At 31.9% G+C, this 20,441-nt stretch overlaps 1 protein-coding gene across 1 annotated transcript in view; it reads left to right on the top strand.

Moving 5' to 3' along the window:
• The window catches only part of LOC111695242 (neuronal acetylcholine receptor subunit alpha-7), a 22,974-nt gene extending 7,567 nt beyond the window's left edge, over positions 1-15,407 (top strand). The window contains exons 2-12 of the mRNA XM_023464474.1: positions 6,579-6,778; positions 7,128-7,237; positions 8,226-8,352; positions 8,568-8,737; positions 9,700-9,818; positions 11,026-11,135; positions 11,949-12,030; positions 12,862-12,963; positions 13,162-13,368; positions 14,245-14,306; positions 15,259-15,407. Of these exons, the coding sequence (XP_023320242.1) occupies positions 6,595-6,778; positions 7,128-7,237; positions 8,226-8,352; positions 8,568-8,737; positions 9,700-9,818; positions 11,026-11,135; positions 11,949-12,030; positions 12,862-12,963; positions 13,162-13,368; positions 14,245-14,306; positions 15,259-15,371 (1,386 nt within the window). The 5' untranslated portion in view covers positions 6,579-6,594 and the 3' untranslated portion in view covers positions 15,372-15,407. The remainder of the gene's footprint in view (positions 1-6,578; positions 6,779-7,127; positions 7,238-8,225; positions 8,353-8,567; positions 8,738-9,699; positions 9,819-11,025; positions 11,136-11,948; positions 12,031-12,861; positions 12,964-13,161; positions 13,369-14,244; positions 14,307-15,258) is intronic.
• The last annotated feature ends 5,034 nt before the right edge of the window (positions 15,408-20,441 follow it).

Genomic DNA, 20,441 nt, shown 5'->3' with positions numbered 1-20,441 from the left:
TCCGGGGGGGGGATACTTTATCCATGGATTCCAGGAAGGGATACTTTATTCAGGGATTCCAGGGGGGGGGGATATTGGAGGTAAGCAATAATTCTGATTTCCTTTACAGGAAATTTATCTTCAGAATTCATTTTCCGAATAAATTTTTAAAACATTGAAATTTACTCACAAACTCTTCTCAATTTCTCTTTACCTGACGTAGACAGTTTTTTTCATTTAAACATCATTTATCTACTTCTCTCTTTCTCAACCTTGATAAATCTTCAGTTTTTAGTTCCTTACTTACTTTTGTAAACTCTCTGGAAAACTAAGAAAATAAAATTAAGAAATGATTTGAATAAATGATCGACAGCGTCTAAAATGATTCCATCATGGGGAATAGAAACCGCCTGAGCACCTATATTTCAAACTTAGATTATTTGATCCTTGAAACATCTTTCTTCCTTAAAGGGACTGTTAACGTGATTCCATGTGACTCTCTAATTACTGAGGAGCAATACCGCTTTACTCTATCCTTAAAAGAATTGTCTGATAAAAAAAAAGAATGAGCTATCCATGTTTCTATTTTTGATAGTTGATTATTTTTGTTTAAAATTTCTCTAAAAAGTGACCGGCAGATCAGTGGACCGTAGCTTTATAACATATCTGCACAAATCTAAAATTTATCTTGTTGAATACTGGACAAAAAAGGCTTGTTTTTAGATAATTAACATGTAAACCTATTTTTAGATGTAATCAAATCATTTTTCACGAAATTGGGTCTTAAATTTGTCTAAAATTAAATGAAAAGCTTTTGCGCTTGAAATTACATCTTTAAACTACCTTTACTCTCTTCACTTATATTTTTTAGCTCCTTCAGTTTATCTCTGAACTTTACTCCCATTTTATTTATTTTTTTTTACTTTACTTGTAGCTCTGTTCCCATTTTTTCGTTTTTCGTGTTTTATTTTTATTTTTTAACGAGTTTCTTTCTTTATGGTTTCACATACAACCAAAACACTGAGGAGGGTAACAACTTGACAGAAGCCCCCTGTCCCAGTCATCTCCCCTCCCTGTCACCTCCTCTCNATAAGCTTCACGTTTATATTATTATGCCACTCCCCAACTCACCCTATTACCTCACGTAAAACTAACTACAGCGAATTTCATCTTGATCATATATTGATATTTCATTCAAATTCCGTTAAAAATAGCTTAAGAAACCGTATATATATTGAAAAATACATGTTAAAATACATAGCCTATCAAAAAAGTAAAAAATTGCAAATATGAAAAATCTATTTTTCACGGGGAAAATATGTTCTAAAGCTAAGACTCCCTGTATTTTTAACCTGTACCTCTAGTTCATCGTGAGAGCTCCTTCTCTCTTCCTTAACTGCGAGAATTTGTTGTAAGTTTCCATTTGACAGCTTTTGACGAAATATTTCAAATTAGAAAACACAGTTCAAACTTTACTTTATATTTATCCTCAATGCAAATCTTCTGTATGTTGTATACACATGAATACCTATATGCACAGGGTGTCTCTGAAAAAAAAATGAATTGAAGCTTTTTTGCCTATTAAACGTCGTTGAACTAAATAGTGCTTGTTGTAGGCACAATGTCAATAAATCTGGTCATTGATGAAACATTTTGCTCTAAAATGCTGTTTTAACCCTCAAAAGTAGGCATAATAGACGAAAATGTGCTTTTTTCAATAGCTTTTTCACCCAATAAACGACGTTTTAATATACTATTGTGTTATGTACACTTTCTAACCTATTCTAAAAACAAAAGTTTACAAAACAAAACGAAACTTAACCGGTTTTTCAACAGTTTGAAAAAAGCGTTGGATTCATGGTACTTTTCGTTACATATTTATTATATTTGACCATTTTTCTTCTGTTACTACAAGATAAGGTAAAAAAACTAACTTATGAAAAATTGTTTGCAACATACATCAATTTTACTTAAATATATGTACACAATGAAATATATGTACACAATGAAATATATGTACACAATGAAATATATGTACAAAATTAAATATATGCACACAATGAAATTTATGTACACAATGAAATATTGACATATTTAATATATTTTCTATTTCTTGTCCTTTAATAAGCTTACTTCTGATATTTATATTAAATACTATTAATAATTATTGACTACAATAAATATTAAAGCACAATAAATATTTTTATGAATCAACGTTGACGTTTTAATAATTAGCATACTATTAATATGATTAACACTTATATACTGATGTTATTTACTGAAACATTTTTAGCGGATTTTTAAAGATGCATCACTGGGATGATTATATCAATTTAAAATGCCAGAATTTGATAAATCTGTTAGATAATCGTTACTTAGTTCAGAACCAGTTTGGATTTTTAGTTTATTCTGATTCGCTCAGCTCTAACAGATTCAGTTACTTTAGGAAGTCTCTAGGAATACAGTGATATCTACATTATAGTATTCCTTTGGATATTTATTTAACCAATCTATAGTATTCCTTTGGATACGTTTTCAAGTGATGCCTTTCCTCAGAGAAACCTGTGACGGGAAACTTCCCTAAATAATTGATTTTATTGTGGTTTGAATGGAAACCTTCTAGCTAAACAATATCAAATGGAAACAACTCACATATTACAAATTAGTTAATTCTAACTTATAATTTAAGTTATATTAACGGTCACATAGTTCAAAATCAGAACTGAACCTTTATATCATGATATAGCATAAAGCTTTTATTCTTCTTCTCATTGAAAACAGCAAAACAAAAAATTCATAAATTTATAAATTTATAAAGTGGGTTGGTCGCTCTATATATTTTCAGATAAGATAACGAACTTGAAAAACTAGAGATAAAACTTTTAAGAAATCAGCAAAAATTATGGATAAGGGCAAAAATGTATAAAGCTAAAATGCATAAGTGCTTATCGCACTACTCTGGATCAAGTATTAATTTCTTAGTTTTCATAAAAAAAAACAGGGTTTGACTAGCTTGGATTTAGCAATGTTGAGTTCTTGAATGTTTTAATTAACTTAGGTACTGGATTCATTACGGATGATGATCTTTTAGATGTACATGAAGTACTTGATGCAGGAGTTCCCCATATCTAACCTTGTTTTATCACTCATATGTAGCTTGTTGGAGGCTTTATCTTCTCTGTAATGAGTTTCCTGACTCCTACCTTGGAGCCAGTTTTCTATTCTCTTTAGGAAGAACCGCGATCTTAGGATCATGTCCAATATATTCGTTCTCATATCTTTTTCCTTGCCATCCGTTTAATATCGAGGAGGTCATCAACAATGGATATCTCATACCAGTTCTACAGCTGTGTGGAGCAGCTTTGCATGTAATGCAGGGATAATTTCCCCAGGTATCATTGGGAGCAGTAATCCTGTACTGCAGGGAACTGTTGTGGATATGATATATTACTCGAGGTCTAGGTTCAGCAACTGAAGTTGCTTTCGAACAGATTGAACAGTATCTTGGATAATTCTGGTTTTTATCACGGATCATCTTCCAGTCTGGAGTCTTGAGCTCCATGATATTATTAGATTCTTTAGTCTTCCAATTCAGACTAATCTCCTTCATCTGCAGCTCCGCCGGAACTCCAATCTTTAGCTTGTCTGAGTATTTGGATTGGGGTAAATCATGGTAGAATAATTTGGAGGAAGGGGTGGCGGGGGAATCATCACATTGGGTAAGGTCATGTTCTTCCTTTTGTTCTCCGCGTACTTCAGCACCTTCTCCTTCACACTGGTAGCTCGATTCTCCATCTAAGATTAAATATAATTCAGAGAATTGTTGATTAAGCTTTTATAATAAATTCCAATCACAAATAATCAAGTTAGTCTCAAAGATTTCTGATTTATGATAAACAAAAATAAAATTAAAACAAAAGAATAACTCTGCTGCAATTTAATGGATTTTCTCAAACAAAGACGTGTTAAGTTTCCATTCTGTAAATAGTATTATGCAAAAATGATAATCTTGGATTATTACCAAAAGCTCTGAAATTAGCTGCAGTCTCTATTTTGTATTTTAAACCAAGACTTAAAAGCTCACAAGGCTAGTTCACCCTGCTTACATATAATAATCCAAATAAAATATTTAACATACAAAATTAGATAATTTTTAGAATAGAATATTTTTTTTTGTTTCTAATGCCAAAAATAAATTGATTTCTAGAGGGCAGGCCCTGGATTCCTGGCCATAGCTCGCAAAAAAAATTAAAAACTAGATCTAAAAATTGACTTGTATTGTTACAATCCCAAGATAGATGAATAATTGTTTCAATCTCAGAATTGCAAAAAGTAAACGACGGCTGAATTCCAAGAACAAATTTTGACACAATTCTGTTTGTTTTCAGCGTGTCGCGTACTATTTAATTAAAACAATTTTATCCTATTGTCAAGAAAAGCTCTTTATAATTTTAGTAACAGCGCTCCCAAAAACTTACACTTTGAATTTAATTTAATTGCACTTCCCATTTCCTTCCTCTATCTTGTATGCTAGCTCTTGAAAATTGTATTTTTTTTAACATTTTAGACCAGTAACTGCATCCAGATTTCGACATATGTATTAATCCTAACATTGGCGGAAACATTGGCATTTCGGGAATTAATCTTTCAAATGTTAATCCTAACTTCTGTACATTCTAATTACAACTTTAATTGACGTAAAACTTAGATTATCTGGCAATTCTCCATATCTGTTGTAAAATTCCTCCGAAGATAAAAATGTTAGGCCATTTTCTCTTATTTTCATAATGTCACTAGGACAATCAATTAATATTCCTATATTCACAAAATAACCTCTTTTACAAATCTCATGTCCTTTAATGAATATGCTCGAACCTCAAATAGGATAGGTAAGAATTTTTTCGGGAGACAGTTTTATTTGCTCCAGCATGAGAGGACTAATTGAGCGTATACATTCAGACCAGTATGAGCTTGGATACTTTTTAGCAACATTATTATAATCTACCGTGCCTAGAGTACACATGAAAGAGTTCAAGGATAAATTGCTGCAGGATTTTGTTAGATTAGAATAAAAATATTTTTCCAGGCTGATTCGTTTGTCACGAGTCTTCTGAACCATGATAATTTGAGTGTTTTCCAACTAGCTGCAATGTCAGGAAAGTCTAAACCGCCCTTATCTTCAGTTTTGAACCTTTTCTTTGCCCTGCCAGATAAACTTATATACTTTAGATTTAATTAGTTTAAGTTTTTGTTTATTTAAGGATGGAAGAATAAAGGCTAGATGTGACAATTTTAAGAGAACTAAAGTCTCTTTGCCTAACGGAGAAATTAATCGCTATTGTCATTTTTTCATAAGAGTTCTTATATCATTAATTTTTTCATAAGAGTTCTTATATAATTAATTTTTTCATAAGAGTTCTTATATCATTAATCTTTTCATACCAGTCCTTTTATCATTAATTTTTTCATAGCAGTTCTTATCTCATTAATTTTTTCATAGCAGTTCTTATATCATTAATCTTTTCATAGCAGTTCTTATATCATTATTTTTTTCGTCATAATTAGACTCAATATTAGAAAGAGTCCCATCAAATTTAATACCCAACAATTTGAAGTTTTTATGCCATTTGAGTCCTAACTCTCTACATAAGACATAATCATAATAATGCTTTTATTGGTGTCTAATATTTTTTGAAGGTTTTCTACAAAATATTTTTAAAATCCAAATTTGAAAATGATAAAATTAAGAAGCGTGAATAAATGAGGAAAATTATATATTTTCCTATATTTTCTTGAAATAACTTTTTATTTATGAATAATTAAAATGATTTGTTTTCCTGCTTTTACTCATCTTCCTCTCTTCTTCTCCTTTTCTTCTTCTTCTTGCCTTTTTGTGTTTTACTCTTTCCCTAGGTGTTTTGCCTTTTTACCTCTTGTTCTGCTCCTTTGCCTCTTGTCCTGCCCCTTTACCTCTTGTCCTACTCCTTTGCCTCTTGTCCTGCTCCTTTACCTCTTGTCCTGCTCCTTTACCTCTTGTCCTGCTCCTTTAATTCTTATCCTGCATAGTAGTTTTGTTGTATTTAAGAGTGAACACAACATTTTTTTATTTAAAAGGCAAATGGGGGACACTCCCCATTCCTGTATACGCCCTTGTGTCAATGCTCTTCTACCTTTTCCTTTATTCTCTTCCTTTTGTATTCTTCTTTTACCTTATCTTTTGTTTTCATCTACCCCTGATCTGTTCCTCTTTCTATTTATATGTCTGTCTCCCTACTAAATTTGCTCCTTGAGCGTTAAACCGGTTCCAAGTGCTCAGGTAGGATTATATCATGCAGGACTATACAGGCAGTATAGTATAGTGGTTTAACCTGTCATTGTATTTACACCTTTTCGAACCAATTCTCATCTGTTCTAACTATACTGCAGTCTTTTCAAGTCTACCTCTATCCTCAAATTTCAGTTCTAGCGAGGTTTTATAAAAAGATATCGAAAGTACAAAATCTCGAATAATAGATAAGATATTCCGCCTTTTTATTAATAATTGTAACGTTTTTTAACTAAACCAGAGCCGGGATTAAATGCTAAATATTGTATTTCAGATGAGACTAAACTAAAATGAAAACCATTCTATATTTCCTTCTCCTGGTGTCAATGGCTGCAGCCCAGGACGATTTAACAGAAAGTTCCACTCAGTCCAGCTCGTCCAGTAGAAAGAAGAATGTGAAACTAAAGGATGATAAAACGACAAAGGAAAAGAAACTGCTGAGAAAAGCAGAAAAAGACAAATCTCCGAGTCAAGGTATTAGAAAATAAAAACAAAGAAAATAATTAATGTTTAAACGTCAAAGGGACGACAATTCCTTATTGTTTAAAGGCTTAGGTTTTTATTTCTCCAGTTTCAAAAATAAATCTATGATTTTAATTTTAAAGTTATTAGTTCATCGTCAAAAAAATACTAAGAATCCACCACCAGCTATATTAAATGTAATGAAAACATTAAACATGCAACTTCCCTTTTCCTTTTTTTTAGAATTGGGGGGAAATATTCCCACAAGGCGCTATTTTTAGAGCTTTTTAAATATTTTCTCCTGAAAAACTTGATTTTGTACGTTTTTGTTGTATTTCATAAATATATAATTACTTCCTAGACTCTGAAGTGGCAGATGAGCGTCCGGCAAAGACAAGGTTAAGAGAATTCTTGTTGGACGGATATGATAAAAATATTCATCCTGTTCCGGATCACACTGATAAAGTTAAGGTGAAACTAAATAAATTCATATATTGTTTTGTTTTTTATTTTAAAAAACATTCAAGGCTTTAATCGAAAGCTTCAAAATTTATCTTAAACAAGTTTTCTTCTTGTGTTTAACTTCTAAAATACTGATTAGAATTGTTTTACGGACATTTGATTTTCATAAAAAAAACTCTTTTGATAATAATGAATTAAAATTTCAACATTTTGGAAAAGATAGTTTTAATTATAAAAGAAAATTAGCCTATTTCTTAATCTGAGAACAAAGAATTAATTTTCATTAAATAGATTATTAAGTAAAATAGGTGGCACTGGAGAATAGCTAACATACAGTTCAACTGTTCTACGTCAATGCTGACCTTGTAATATTCAGTGTCAGACAAATTATTTAAAAATATTGAGTCTTTGTCACAAACTAAAATTGTTTAATCCCTATCTCTTCGGAACCGGGTGTAAATCTTTGATATTTTAAACTTAGATTGTTTCATCTAACAGATTTAATGGTTTGAAATATATAAGTTCTATGACATTGCGTTGCGAAGATATAGAGATCAGAAAATCAGAGTTTGTGACAAAGATTCAATTTATTTTTATTTTCTGTTTAAAAGCTGTTTTTTTCTTCTCAACGCTAAAAACGGGTTGTAACTGTGTCACAATTGACACCAATGACGTCATGAGAAATTTCTTCAAAATCTCATTTCCACCGATTGTACTTAATTGTAAATCTAAATACTCGGATTGCATTATAAAGTTTAAATATTTTATTTACTGGACTCAAATCAATCAGAACAATGATATGTTAATAGAATCTGTTTTAATTTACATATTTTGTATTGACACACTTGTTTTAATTACATGGTTACCCACAAAATTTGAGAATTTAAAGACGGCTGTACGGCCTCCATGCAGTTGCACACTTGTTTCTAGCTCAGTCGGATCATTTAATATAACTTAAAGACAAAAGTCCTCATTCAATGTTATTATATGGTTTTAGGTAAACCTTGGAATGGCTCTGATCCATCTGGACCTAGATGAAAAGAAATCCGTCCTGGAGGTTGATGCTTGGTTGAGAATGTCCTGGATTGATCATTATCTCAAGTGGAACACTTCTCAGTTTAATGGTTTGATTTTATCATTTCTTCAAGGGAATGTTCGCGAAAAATGAAAGGGGCTGATTAAATAAATGAACAGAATGATTCTATTCTAAATGGTCCTAAATCAAATCATAGGTATTTTTGGAATGAAATCGGAACACATCAATAAACCTATGATTTAATACCTAACATGACCCAATTTCATTGATTTTAAATTTTAACCTTAATTACTGTGTTTACAGGGGTTCAGCAAATACACTTTGGTATGGATGAGATCTGGAAACCTGATATCTACCTTTACAACAACGCTGACGGTGGGACAACAAGTAGCTTTGGGAATACACATTTTCTAGTTCACAGCTCAGGGGAGATAATTTGGGTACCTCCAGTCAAATATAGAGCTTTCTGTAAGGTAAACAACATTATTAATAGAACCCCGTTTAGAAAAAAATACAATAATTGTATAAAACGGGAAAATTTCAAAATTAATATGAATAATTAAAGGGAGTGATTGCGAAAAATTAATGGGGTCAGGCTAAATCCCAATTTAAATTATTAGTTGAATATTAACGGTTTGAGTGGAATAACACAACTAAATAAATTTATGTCGACCTCCTTGTTAAAATGAAACTTAAGAAATTTTTATAAAATATTTTTTTTTGACGAACTAAACGTCGAATAAGTAATCATATTGAATTGATTTTAAGAAAATTTTAAAAATTTTAAAAGTTTTCATCCTTCTATTTTAGATAGATCTAAGATTGTGGCCGATAGAAACTCAAAAGTGCAAGGAACTTTATCTTCTTTAAACTCTACTCACAGTTCTTATCAGCTCTAATTAGCTTTTCACTGAATAGATCTATATTAAAGGATAAGGTTGGATGAGTTCTATATTAAAGGATAAGGTGGGATGAGTTCTATATTAAAGGATAAGGTTGGATGAGTTCTATATTAAAGGATAAGGTTGGATGAGTTCTATATTAAAGGATAAGGTTGGATGAGTTCTATATTAAAGGATAAGGTTGGATGAGTTCTATATTAAAGGATAAGGTTGGATGAGTTCTATATTAAAGGATAAGGTTGGATGAGTTCTATATTAAAGGATAAGGTTGGATGAGTTCTATATTAAAGGATAAGGTTGGATGAGTTCTATATTAAAGGATAAGGTTGGATGAGTTCTATATTAAAGGATAAGGTTGGATGAGTTCTATATTAAAGGATAAGGTTGGATGAGTTCTATATTAAAGGATAAGGTTGGATGAGTTCTATATTAAAGGATAAGGTTGGATGAGTTCTATATTAAAGGATAAGGTTGGATGAGTTCTNAGGTGCTGACCTCTATATCATCTAATATAGCTCTTTATATGAAACCAGGAGTGGGAGGTGCTGACCTCTACAGCGACTAGAAGCCAAACTAAATATGACTGCTGTCCTGAGATGTATCCTGATGTGACATTTCAGTTTTTCCTACAGAGACATTCTCCGTTCTACAGGTGATTACTTTTTCGGCCCAATCTAGACACTTGGAGAAGGTGAAATTAATGCGAAATTACTGAAGAAGGTGAAATTAATGCGAAATTACTAGTGGGACTCGAAGCTTCTCTATTTGTGATTCTACTACAGGGTGTCCCAATAAACATGTGAATTCATTGTCGAATTCGATATCGTCTTTTTAAATAATTCTTTGATTTAGTATAGTGATACCTACTGAGAAAGCTGTAATCTGTAAGAGTTCGTCTGCTATGTTCACATTTTGTTTGTTTATGTTTTGACTGCATACGGATGTACTTATGTAAAACAAGAAAATTGCAGTATACACACAGAGTAAACTTGTCCGTCTTCACTGTTCATCTTGCGGATACGTTATTTGACTCATCTTTACAGTCTTTTACCGTTTTCATAAAATAAACTCTAGAAGACATAATTATAGTATGGCTTTTGAAATTAGGTATCACAATGCTAATTTATAACAAAGACGATATCGAATTCATCACTGAATTCCCATGTTTTTTGGGGCACCCTGTATTTATATACGACATTCCAAAAATTGTACTTTTTTGTTTTTTCAATACGCAATATTTGCTCTTAAAAAAAGGATCCATGATTTTTAGATTTCAAATTTACATTGGATTTACTTTAATTTGATGTGATCACACACACTCCTTACTCCTAGATCCTATATAACTTTCTTCTGTTCTAAGCAACATAGTTGGTTTTCGGAATTTAATTTTTAGTAAAATATAAATATATTTTACAACAGTTACTAATTCTTTTGTAACAAGTTGACGACTGCTACCTATTTCTTGTTTCAAACAATTATTGCACTAAACCTCGATATAAGTTACGGAAAACTAGCTAGAGAGCTATAGACATGTCTAGGTTTTTTCGAAAAAGTTTAAATCTAACATAGGATTCTTGTTCTAAAGCCATCAAACAAAGCTGAGGGGAACTCTTTTCTTTCAATATCAAAACGTAAAGCACCCAAAAATTGGAATTTAGAAAATACGATATAAAAATTACGTTTAACTGTAAAAGATGGCTGTGTAAGTTCTCTCAAGATCGTGTACAAGAATAATATCAATGGGAAGGCAAGCTTGTTAAATACATGGGGTATACATGTATTTAATATACAACTTCTAGGGGGGGGGGCACAGCCCCTTCACCCTGTCTACGCCCCAAATTTTGTATTACATATTACAGGTGTGTTATAATACTGCCCTGTATGGTGATAATGTTAATAGTGGTCGCATCCTTCCTGCTCCCACCATCAGCTGGAGAGAAGATTATAGTTAACTCATCCTGTCTTATAGGTAGTAAATAGAGATAATAATATAATATAATATGTTGCGTATAGCCGGCCAAACGGCTGGACCGATTGGGCGGAAATTTTTTCGTGGAAACTCATAAAAAGTTATCTATTTTTGTCTGTTTATTGTTTTGTATGTCCGATCATAGCTCATGATGGACCCCTTATCTGAGTTGCCTTACATTTTAGTTGGAGAACTTATTAAAGCCACATGAATGCTTTTGGTTTGGTTTAAGTATTTGAAGTTGCGTGGGTTGACTTTTATACGTAAAGATTTATTTTCAAGGTTTAAGTATTTGAAATTGATTTGATAAAATTAAGTACGATATAATAGAACAAATTGATCAGAACGAAAGAAAGGTCGGAAATTTAGTTTGAGAGATAGGATTAATTTATATTATAATACCTAGATCCACAGCAAAAGTGTATAGCTTTGATCAAGAGCTTTATCCGTAAAAATGAGCTGCCTGCTATTTTGGCGATTTGTCGAGATTAGAATTTGTCCTCTGATTGGTGAATGGTTTAGAATCTTAAGAAATATCCTAAAGAATTTAATTCAATCTGTTGAAGCAAAACCGTTGCGGATTAGATCTTATTGAAGTTATAAACACTACAAAAATCTTCCTCCTATACCAGAACTGAGAAGAGCCTATCATGATAAACAGATTAAGAGCTTAGGAGAACAAAGGAATTTAGTCTGAGCAACAAACTCAAATTTTCTATCTCTAGATATTTGCAACCTGATGGTGCAAACCTTAGACTATTAGATCTAACAGAATTTGCCTACGACTCAATTTCTTTAAATTATTATATTTAGTTTGTGTCCTGTACCTGTTATATTTCTCCTCTACTCTACCAGCGCTTTCAGATCAAATACCTCTCATTGTACTCTTCTACAGGTAATTCAGGGTTGCAGGTCTGATTGCTAGAAATAGTATTGCTAGAAACACAGTAAACGATCAAATCATAGACGTGGTGATGAACATAATGTTTGGGTGGCGTTAACTGGAAGTGATTTAGTTTATTTTTTTCAAGAAACTTTCTAACAATCATATCTGTACGAATTCAAACTAATTTTTGACATTATCATATAAGAAAATCATAAATATTGCATTGATTATTTTGAAAATATAGTTGCTAATTGTCATTTTTATGTATTTTACGCTTTTTCTACGAGGTGTCAAAAATAGTAATCATCCTAGAAAAACAGCTCTTTCAAAATTGTCCCCCATTTTTTGAAAATAACTAAGTTGAAGTAATTTCCATTCAATTCTATTTTTAACAAGTCGCGTCACTTTCATACAGAAATCGCAAAAGGATAGGAAAACAAGGATATCTCCATGATTTTTACTCATCCACGAATTTAAAGATATAACGGGGGGTCACTTGAAGTTGTGTCGGCCGTGCTTTTTTTTTACAAATTGGGTATTTTTTATTTTCATATTTTTTACAAGTTACAATTTTTAAGCGTCTAGTAATTGATACATGTTTCTAATGCAGATATAATTATTATTTCCAATATTCTTCTTTTCTATACCTACCCTTGTTCACTTTATTTTATTGTGTCGACGTCGACCTTGATTTTAATCTTAAGAAAAATCTTTTTAACAATTAATTTTTTAAAAATATTTTTTTATCAAATAGATGATTTTATTTCATGATTTTCAGAACTAGCGACATGTCTGTGGCCCTAGCTGCTGTTAAGAATAAAACTAATTTTGATTATTTAGTAACACTGCAGCGCTGGTTGGTATAGCGATAGTACTGAATATTGTCTGTATAACAATAATTACTCCAGTCCTCCTTTTTCTAAATATTCTCCTGGTACCTAGGTACTCCAGTCCTTATTTATTTAACTATTGTCATGGTATCTAGGTACTCCAGTCCTCCTTTCTCTAAATATTGTCCTGGTATATAGGTACTCCAGTCCTTATTTCTCTAACTATTGCCTTGTATCTAGGTACTCCTGTCCTTCTTTTTTCTAACTATTGTCCTGGTATCTAGTTACTCCAGTCCTTCTTTCTCTAAAAATTGTCCTGGTATCTAGGTACTCCAGTCCTTATTTCTCTAACTATTGTCCTGGTATCTAGGTACTCCAGTCCTTATTTATCTAACTATTGCCTTGTATCTAGGTACTCCAGTCCTCCTGCTTGTGTGAGAGAATTCTTCTCTGGGTTTGCAGGACGAATTCTGTGTCTAGGACATTATTATCATCAGGTCTCACATACTCACCAAAGGTAATGTTCTTAACTAGTTTAAGTGTTTTAATCAATAAAATGATCTCGCTGTTTCCATAATATGTCAAAACGCCTGAACCGAATAAGCCAGAATTTGTGTTTTATCTAATCCAGCTATATATAGCTATATTTAGCTATAGCCCTATAGGGGTGATTCTTATCTATCCAGATTCCAGAAACTAAGAAATATTGATAAAAAATAAACAGTAATTGTAAACAAAAATATAATCTCTTTACACATAATGTTATACTATTTCATTTATGGGTGAAAAGCGTATTGAATTTCAACTACCACAGTAAGCTCTATAAAACTATGATGCAGGATGGTGAAATTTATGTAATTTTATGTGTATTTCATGTTGTTATTAAAATGTTTACCAAAAGCTTAAAAAGGCACTTGGTAAGTGAAATGTGTCTGTGTACACTGCACAATTGCTGCGTTTTATGTTCATTGCAGAATATTTAATAATTTAATGTCGTTTTCCTATTCCATAGTTTTATGTGTCTCTGCACGGTATATATTCATGTATTCATGTAATTACATCTATAATCACATTCTGCATATTTGTGTTGATTTGAAGTTTTAGATTAAAACATTCCTCTGGAGTTCAGAGAACAGATATTTTTCTATCATTTATTAGAAATTATTCTTTTTATACACTTTAGAAATCCTTTTACATGAATTTTACAAAATAATATTTGCCATGATTTTCGGCGAACTTTTAGAATTACAAAAACAAATGTTTTAAATTTAAAGAACATTTGAAATTTTGATAAAATCCAACCCTGGAGCTATGCCAGGTTTTACACAAATATTTGGCCGTTTTGGCGTTTTTGAGCCCCAGACTAATAAATGATTGTTGTATTTGTGTGTAGGCTGTTTGTAGAGATGGATTCAGTTAATGAGTCTGCAGAGAGTGATCAACCTCAATCAACAGGTTCTTTCAAAAATAAAAACTTTTCAAAAGAATCGAGTTTGATTTTCTAATCTCTATATCTTTGCAACGCAATTTCGTAAACCTTAGATAGATGAACACAGTTAGATCAAATGATCTAAGTTTGAAATAAATCAGGTTGCAAAGATATAGAGATTAAAAAGTTTGAGGCTGTGGCGAAATTTTAATTCCTTTTTCATTTTATTCAAATATTTTGAAAAATATTTAGGATTTTTTTCAATTTTACGATTTTTACAGTTTTAACAATTAAAATTTTTTTTTGCACTTTTTAAAAGTGTAAATGACTTTTTGTTCTTGATTTTTTCCCCCAAAGATTCAGCTTAATTTATATGAAGTTAGATTCTAATCTCAAACATTTAATAATTGATCTGTTTATCTAAAGAAGATACACCGATCTGTTTATCCAAAGAAGATACACCAGAAACTCTCACATATTTGTTTACAAAAAGTGTACTGCAGTTTCAGGAAGGATAGCAGTACTCTTTTAGCAATACTTTTACTGGGATAGCAGTACTCTTTTAGCAATACTTTTACTGCAGAGTTTGTTTACATTTCTCCAGAAACTGCAGTACACAATGTTGTTGAGGTTCCTTCATTTTTGTTTTACACCGGAAGTGAGTCTTTGCCACACTCTTTGATCTTCTAGTGGCTATATCTATCTTTGCAATACAATCTTGTAGACCTTTGAAATTTCAAACTATAAATAGAGTAAATTTTAAAAATAAAAAGTTAACACCATCAGGTTGAAAAGAAATAGAGATTAAAATATTTTAGTTTGTGGCAAAGACTCAATTCCTTTCAAAACTCTTTATTCTAAACATTTCCTTTTCTTACATTATGTAGATAATACGAAACCTTAGATATTTGCAGGAACTAAAAAACGATTTTTGTATGTTCTAGATTTATGAACAATCCCTTTATTATGAACCTTTAGGTGTTGAGGGTAGGAAGCAGAATGAATGGTTACTTGTTGCTGCTGGGATAGAACGATTCTTCTTTCTAGTTTATACATTAGCATTCGCCATTGTTTCAAGCTCATATATTTAATTCAATCCGGTCTTATTAATATATCTATTCATTTCATGCTAATCTCGTCAAAAAGTTAAATGTAATTGATGTGAATACCCCAAGTCGTTCCACACAAAAAACACCTTCTTCAGATTTTCAGTATGGAGTGTCATGCAAATAGTTTTACAAGTATACTTGTCAATCTATTCATTAAGTGAAAGAGGTCTGTGTACAATTTTTGTGTTTCATGTTGATTAAACTAACAGTCAACTTCCAATACCACAGTTTTTTTGGTTCCCACTGTACTTAACTTTTATTATCATATCTAATCAATTCTAATATTATTTAATAAGGTTCAACATAGATTTTTCATTCATTTGTCTAATTTTCTCAAAGGAATTGACTCTTTGCAACAAACTCTGATTTTCTAATCCCTATATCTTTGGATTCCAAACCTTTGAAATTTCAAACTATGACTTTTGTTAGATCAAAAAATATAAGTTTGAAATATCAAAGGTTTACGACATTGGGTTCCAAAGATATTGGGATTAGAAAATCAGAGTTTGTGGCAAAGAGTCAATTCCTTTAATAACAATTGTAAACGCACTCAAATCAACAAAATTCTGGAAAATTATACATACAGGGTGACCCATGTAGAAGGGAAATTAATGGTTTTAGAACCATTTATGATAAAAAAAATTTCCCAACGGTTCATTTTTAATTGTGGTAAAAATATTCAACTAGCAAACGATTCTGAAATATGATATTCTTTAGATTTTTGTCAAAAATCCCAATATTCTTAAATATAATAACTATGCATAATTTAAGTGTAAACATATGCATAACTCTGTATATAGTTATTTATTTAATCAGTAATATCACATGTGATATAAGTAATGAAATAAACAGAAAAATTAAGTCTAAAAATGCATCATTAACAAGAGAAACCTAAAAATAGATTTTATGAGAACAGGAATGTTTTAAGATCAGGGTTTTGGTAGAAAATAAATCTCTAAAAAAAAAACATTAAGATTTTAAAAATCAACGAACTAATCAACAAAGTGTACAACGAACTAATCAACAAAGTGTACAACGAACTAATCAACAAAGTGTACAACGAACTAATCAACAAAGTGTACAACGAACTAATCAACAAAGTGTACAACGAACTAATCAACAAAGTGTACAACGAACTAATCAACAAAGTGTACAATTTCTAAATTTGAAAACAGATATATAGGTTCGTTCCACACAATAAATCAGAGTTCGGCATTTTTTATAATTATATATTAAAATTTAAATACGTATATGTAAAAAACGTTATGAAACAGTTTTGTAAATCCTTGTCCTTCTTTGCCCTTCAAATACCTCAGAAATGTTTCTGTATTTTAGATTTTAATTGTCAACAAAAAGATTTAAAGTATGTAAATATGAGTAGAATATGAGGAATTTAAAGAAACAAAAGAATGAATTGGGATGAATTTAAAGTTATAGGAATAGTAGTAGAGTAGGATGAATTTAAAGGAATAGAAGTAGAGTAGAATGAATTTAAAGGAATAGAAGTAGAGTAGAATGAATTTAAAGGAATAGAAGTAGAGAAGGATGAATTTATAGAAATAGGAGTAGAGTAGGATGACTTTAAAGGAATAGAAGTAGAGTAGGATGAATTTAAAGGAATAGGAATAGAGTAGGATGAGTTTAAAGGAACAGAAGAATGAAGAAGGATAAATTTAAAGGAACAGAAGAATGAAGTAGGATAAATTTAAAGAATCAGATGTATGAAGTGGGATGAATTCAAAGGATCAGAAGAATGAAGAAGGATGAATTTAAAGGATCAGAAGAATGAAGTAGGATAAGTGATGTGGGATGTATTTAAGGGAAGAGGAGGATGAGTATAGGTTTAAGGTGCAGCAAGATAATTTGTGTGGAGCGGATTAAACGGTTCGGCAAGATGATTTTAGTGGAGCGTAATATAAGATATAAGATACAGCAAGATAAGTTGAATGGGGCGTATTATAAGATACAGCAATTTGTGTTGGGCGGTTTTTAAGATACAGTAAGATATGTTGTGTGGGGCGGATACAGAAAGATAAGTTGAGTGGGGCAAGATACAGCAAGATTAGTTGAGTGGGGTGCATTGGTACAACAAGATACTTTTTTGGGCCGGAATATAAGCTACAGCAAGATGAGTTAAGTGGGGCGGAATGTAAGCTACAGCATGCAAGATATGTGAATGGGGCGGAACATAAGCTACAGCAAGATATGTTGTGTGAGGCGGATTATAAGACACAGCAAGATAAGTTTTGTTGGATGGATTATAAGATTCAGCAAGATCAGTTGTGTGGGATGGATTTTAAGGTACAGCAAGATCTGTTAAATGGGGGGAATTATAAGATTCAGCAAGTTGAGTTAGGATGGATTTTAATGTACAGCAAGATCTGTTAAATGGGGGGAATTATAAGATTATCAAGTTGAGTTAGGAGGGATTTGAAGGTACAAAAGATCAGTTAAATGGGGGAATTATAAAATTTAGCAAGTTGAGTTAGGAGGGATTTGAAGGTACAACAAGATCAGTTAAATGGGGGGAATTATAAGATTTAGCAAGTTGAGTTAGGATGGATTTGAAGGTACAACAAGATCAGTTAAATTGGGGGAATTATAAGATACAGCAAGATCAGTTGTGTGGGATGGATTTGAAGGTACAACAAGATCAGTTAAATGGGGGGAATTATAAAATTTAGCAAGTTGAGTTAGGAGGGATTTGAAGGTACGGCAAGATCTGTTAAATCGGGGGAATTATAAGATTCAGCAAGTTGAGTTAGGAGGGATTTGAAGGTACGGCAAGATCAGTTAAATCGGGGGAATTTTAAGATTCAGCAAGTTGAGTTAGGAGGAATTTTAATGTACAGCAAGATCAGTTAAATGGGGTGAATTATAAGATTCAGCAAGTTGAGTTAGGAGGGATTTTAATGTACAGCAAGATCAGTTAAATCGGGGGAATTATAAGATTCAGCAAGTTGAGTTAGGGGGGATTTTAATGTACAGCAAGATCAGTTAAATGGGGGGAATTATAAGATTCAGCAAGTTGAGTTAGGAGGGATTTTAATGTACAGCAAGATGAGATGAGTGGGGCGAACTATAAGTTAAAAAGAAGAATTGTATAAATGTGATGTATATATAAAATGCATGTTAAAGGGATTGTCGACATAATTATAAGTGATCCTTCATTCAAAGAGTTTCATCCCTTATTGACAACAGTACTCTATAAACCATCGCCTCAGCAAAAAAAACGAAAAAAAGGATATTCAGCAGGATTTAGGATTTAGGACAGAACCACGGTCATATCTTCTCCGTTCTTACTCAGTCAAAGATTAATGGTGAAGTTGTGAATCGAGCATGCACCGTCTTAATCTGTGAGTCCCATAAAATTATGTTGACTGTCCCTTTATGGTACAGAAGGATGAGTTAAGTAAGACGGAACAAATTTCAAGTTACCCGGACCTGTTGGACTAAAATCAGTTGAGTTAGATAGATAGGGATAAGTTAAGTCTGATGGATAGGGATAAGTTAGGTTGGATAGATATGAATAAATTAGGTTGGATAAATAGGGATAAGTGAGGTGGGATAAATAGGGATAAATTAGGTTGGATAGATAAGTTAAGCTAAATAGACAGGGATGAGTTCAAATGAATAGACAGGGATGAGTTAAGTTTGAAAAGACAGGGATGAGTTAAGTTTGACGTATTTAACGATATTTGATGAGTGAGTTGAGGTGGAATGAATGAATGAATGTCATGCATTTCTTTAACCTTCTCTCCTCTATTTATGTATACACCAGATATGAATATTTGAAAGATCAATCTCCATGTAAAACTCGTCTTGATGTGCTTTAGCGTTCTTCAATCTAACGAACTAATCNCCCCCCCCCCCGCACACACACAATCCCGACCCAAACTTAAATCTTGAAGGTACTGTAATGCTTTTTTCAAAATATATATAATTTCTTTTTTCCTTTTATTTTATTACATTTAACCAGCGTTGTTAATCGCTTTGGACAGTTTTCTGAAAACTTGAAATAAAACTTTCAAGATTTTAAAACTGTTACATTTTATTACATTAAACTTTGCAATATTTTTATTCTAAAAAATATGGAAAATAATTCAAAATCTATCTTTATACCACGTTCGTATCTTCACTTCCACCGTTCTCCTAGGGTTTTTCTTGTTGTTAACTTTGTTCTCCTTGTTCTTACTGAGTTTAAAGTATTTAAATTTCACCCTTCACCTCTGTACCCTGCAGGGTACCCTGAGCATGCCTAATCCTTGTTATATTTCTCAAGTTTAATCTTTAGGCCCTGGGTGGACTTAGATACCTGAGAATTTTATCTTTTAAAGCATAAATAATTCCAAAAAGTACATTTATTTTTACAAATTTACATTACTTCTCTCTTGATTGTATTTACATATTGTCAATGTAGGTTTGTTTGTCTGATGTTGCTCCCCTCCCAACCCCCACCCCCTTCTGGTATCTGCTAAAGGCGGAGTGCATAGTGTACCGGTACTACTGAGTTCTCAACCAGCTGACTCAAACCCAGTCTACATTCAACTCTCCAGTACCTTAGTACCGTTCATATCTCCAGTAGCATCCTGAGCTAAAGTAGTGTGAATATCTCCAGTAGTTTCCTGATCTATAGTAGTATTCATATCTCCAGTAGTATCCTGATCTATAGTAGTGTTATATCTTTAGTAGTATCCTGATCTATAGTAGTGTTATATCTCCAGTAGTATCCTGATCTATAGTAGTGTTATATCTTTAGTAGTATCCTGATCTATAGTAGTGTTATATCTCCAGTAGTATCCTGATCTATAGTAATATTATATCTCCAGCATTACCCTGATCTATAGTAGTGTTATATCTCTAGTAGTATCCTGATCTATAGTAATACTATATCTCCAGTAATATCCTGATCTATAGTAGTGTTATATCTCCAGTAATATCCTGATCTATAGTAGTATTATATCTCCAGCATTACCCTGATCTATAGTAGTGTTATATCTCTAGTAGTATCCTGATCTATAGTAATACTATATCTCCAGTAATATCCTGATC

The sequence above is a fragment of the Eurytemora carolleeae genome, unplaced genomic scaffold, assembly GCF_000591075.1.
Source record: "Eurytemora carolleeae unplaced genomic scaffold, Eaff_2.0 scaffold189, whole genome shotgun sequence".
Taxonomy (NCBI): domain Eukaryota; kingdom Metazoa; phylum Arthropoda; class Copepoda; order Calanoida; family Temoridae; genus Eurytemora; species Eurytemora carolleeae.
This window is presented reverse-complemented; position numbering and strand designations above follow the sequence as displayed.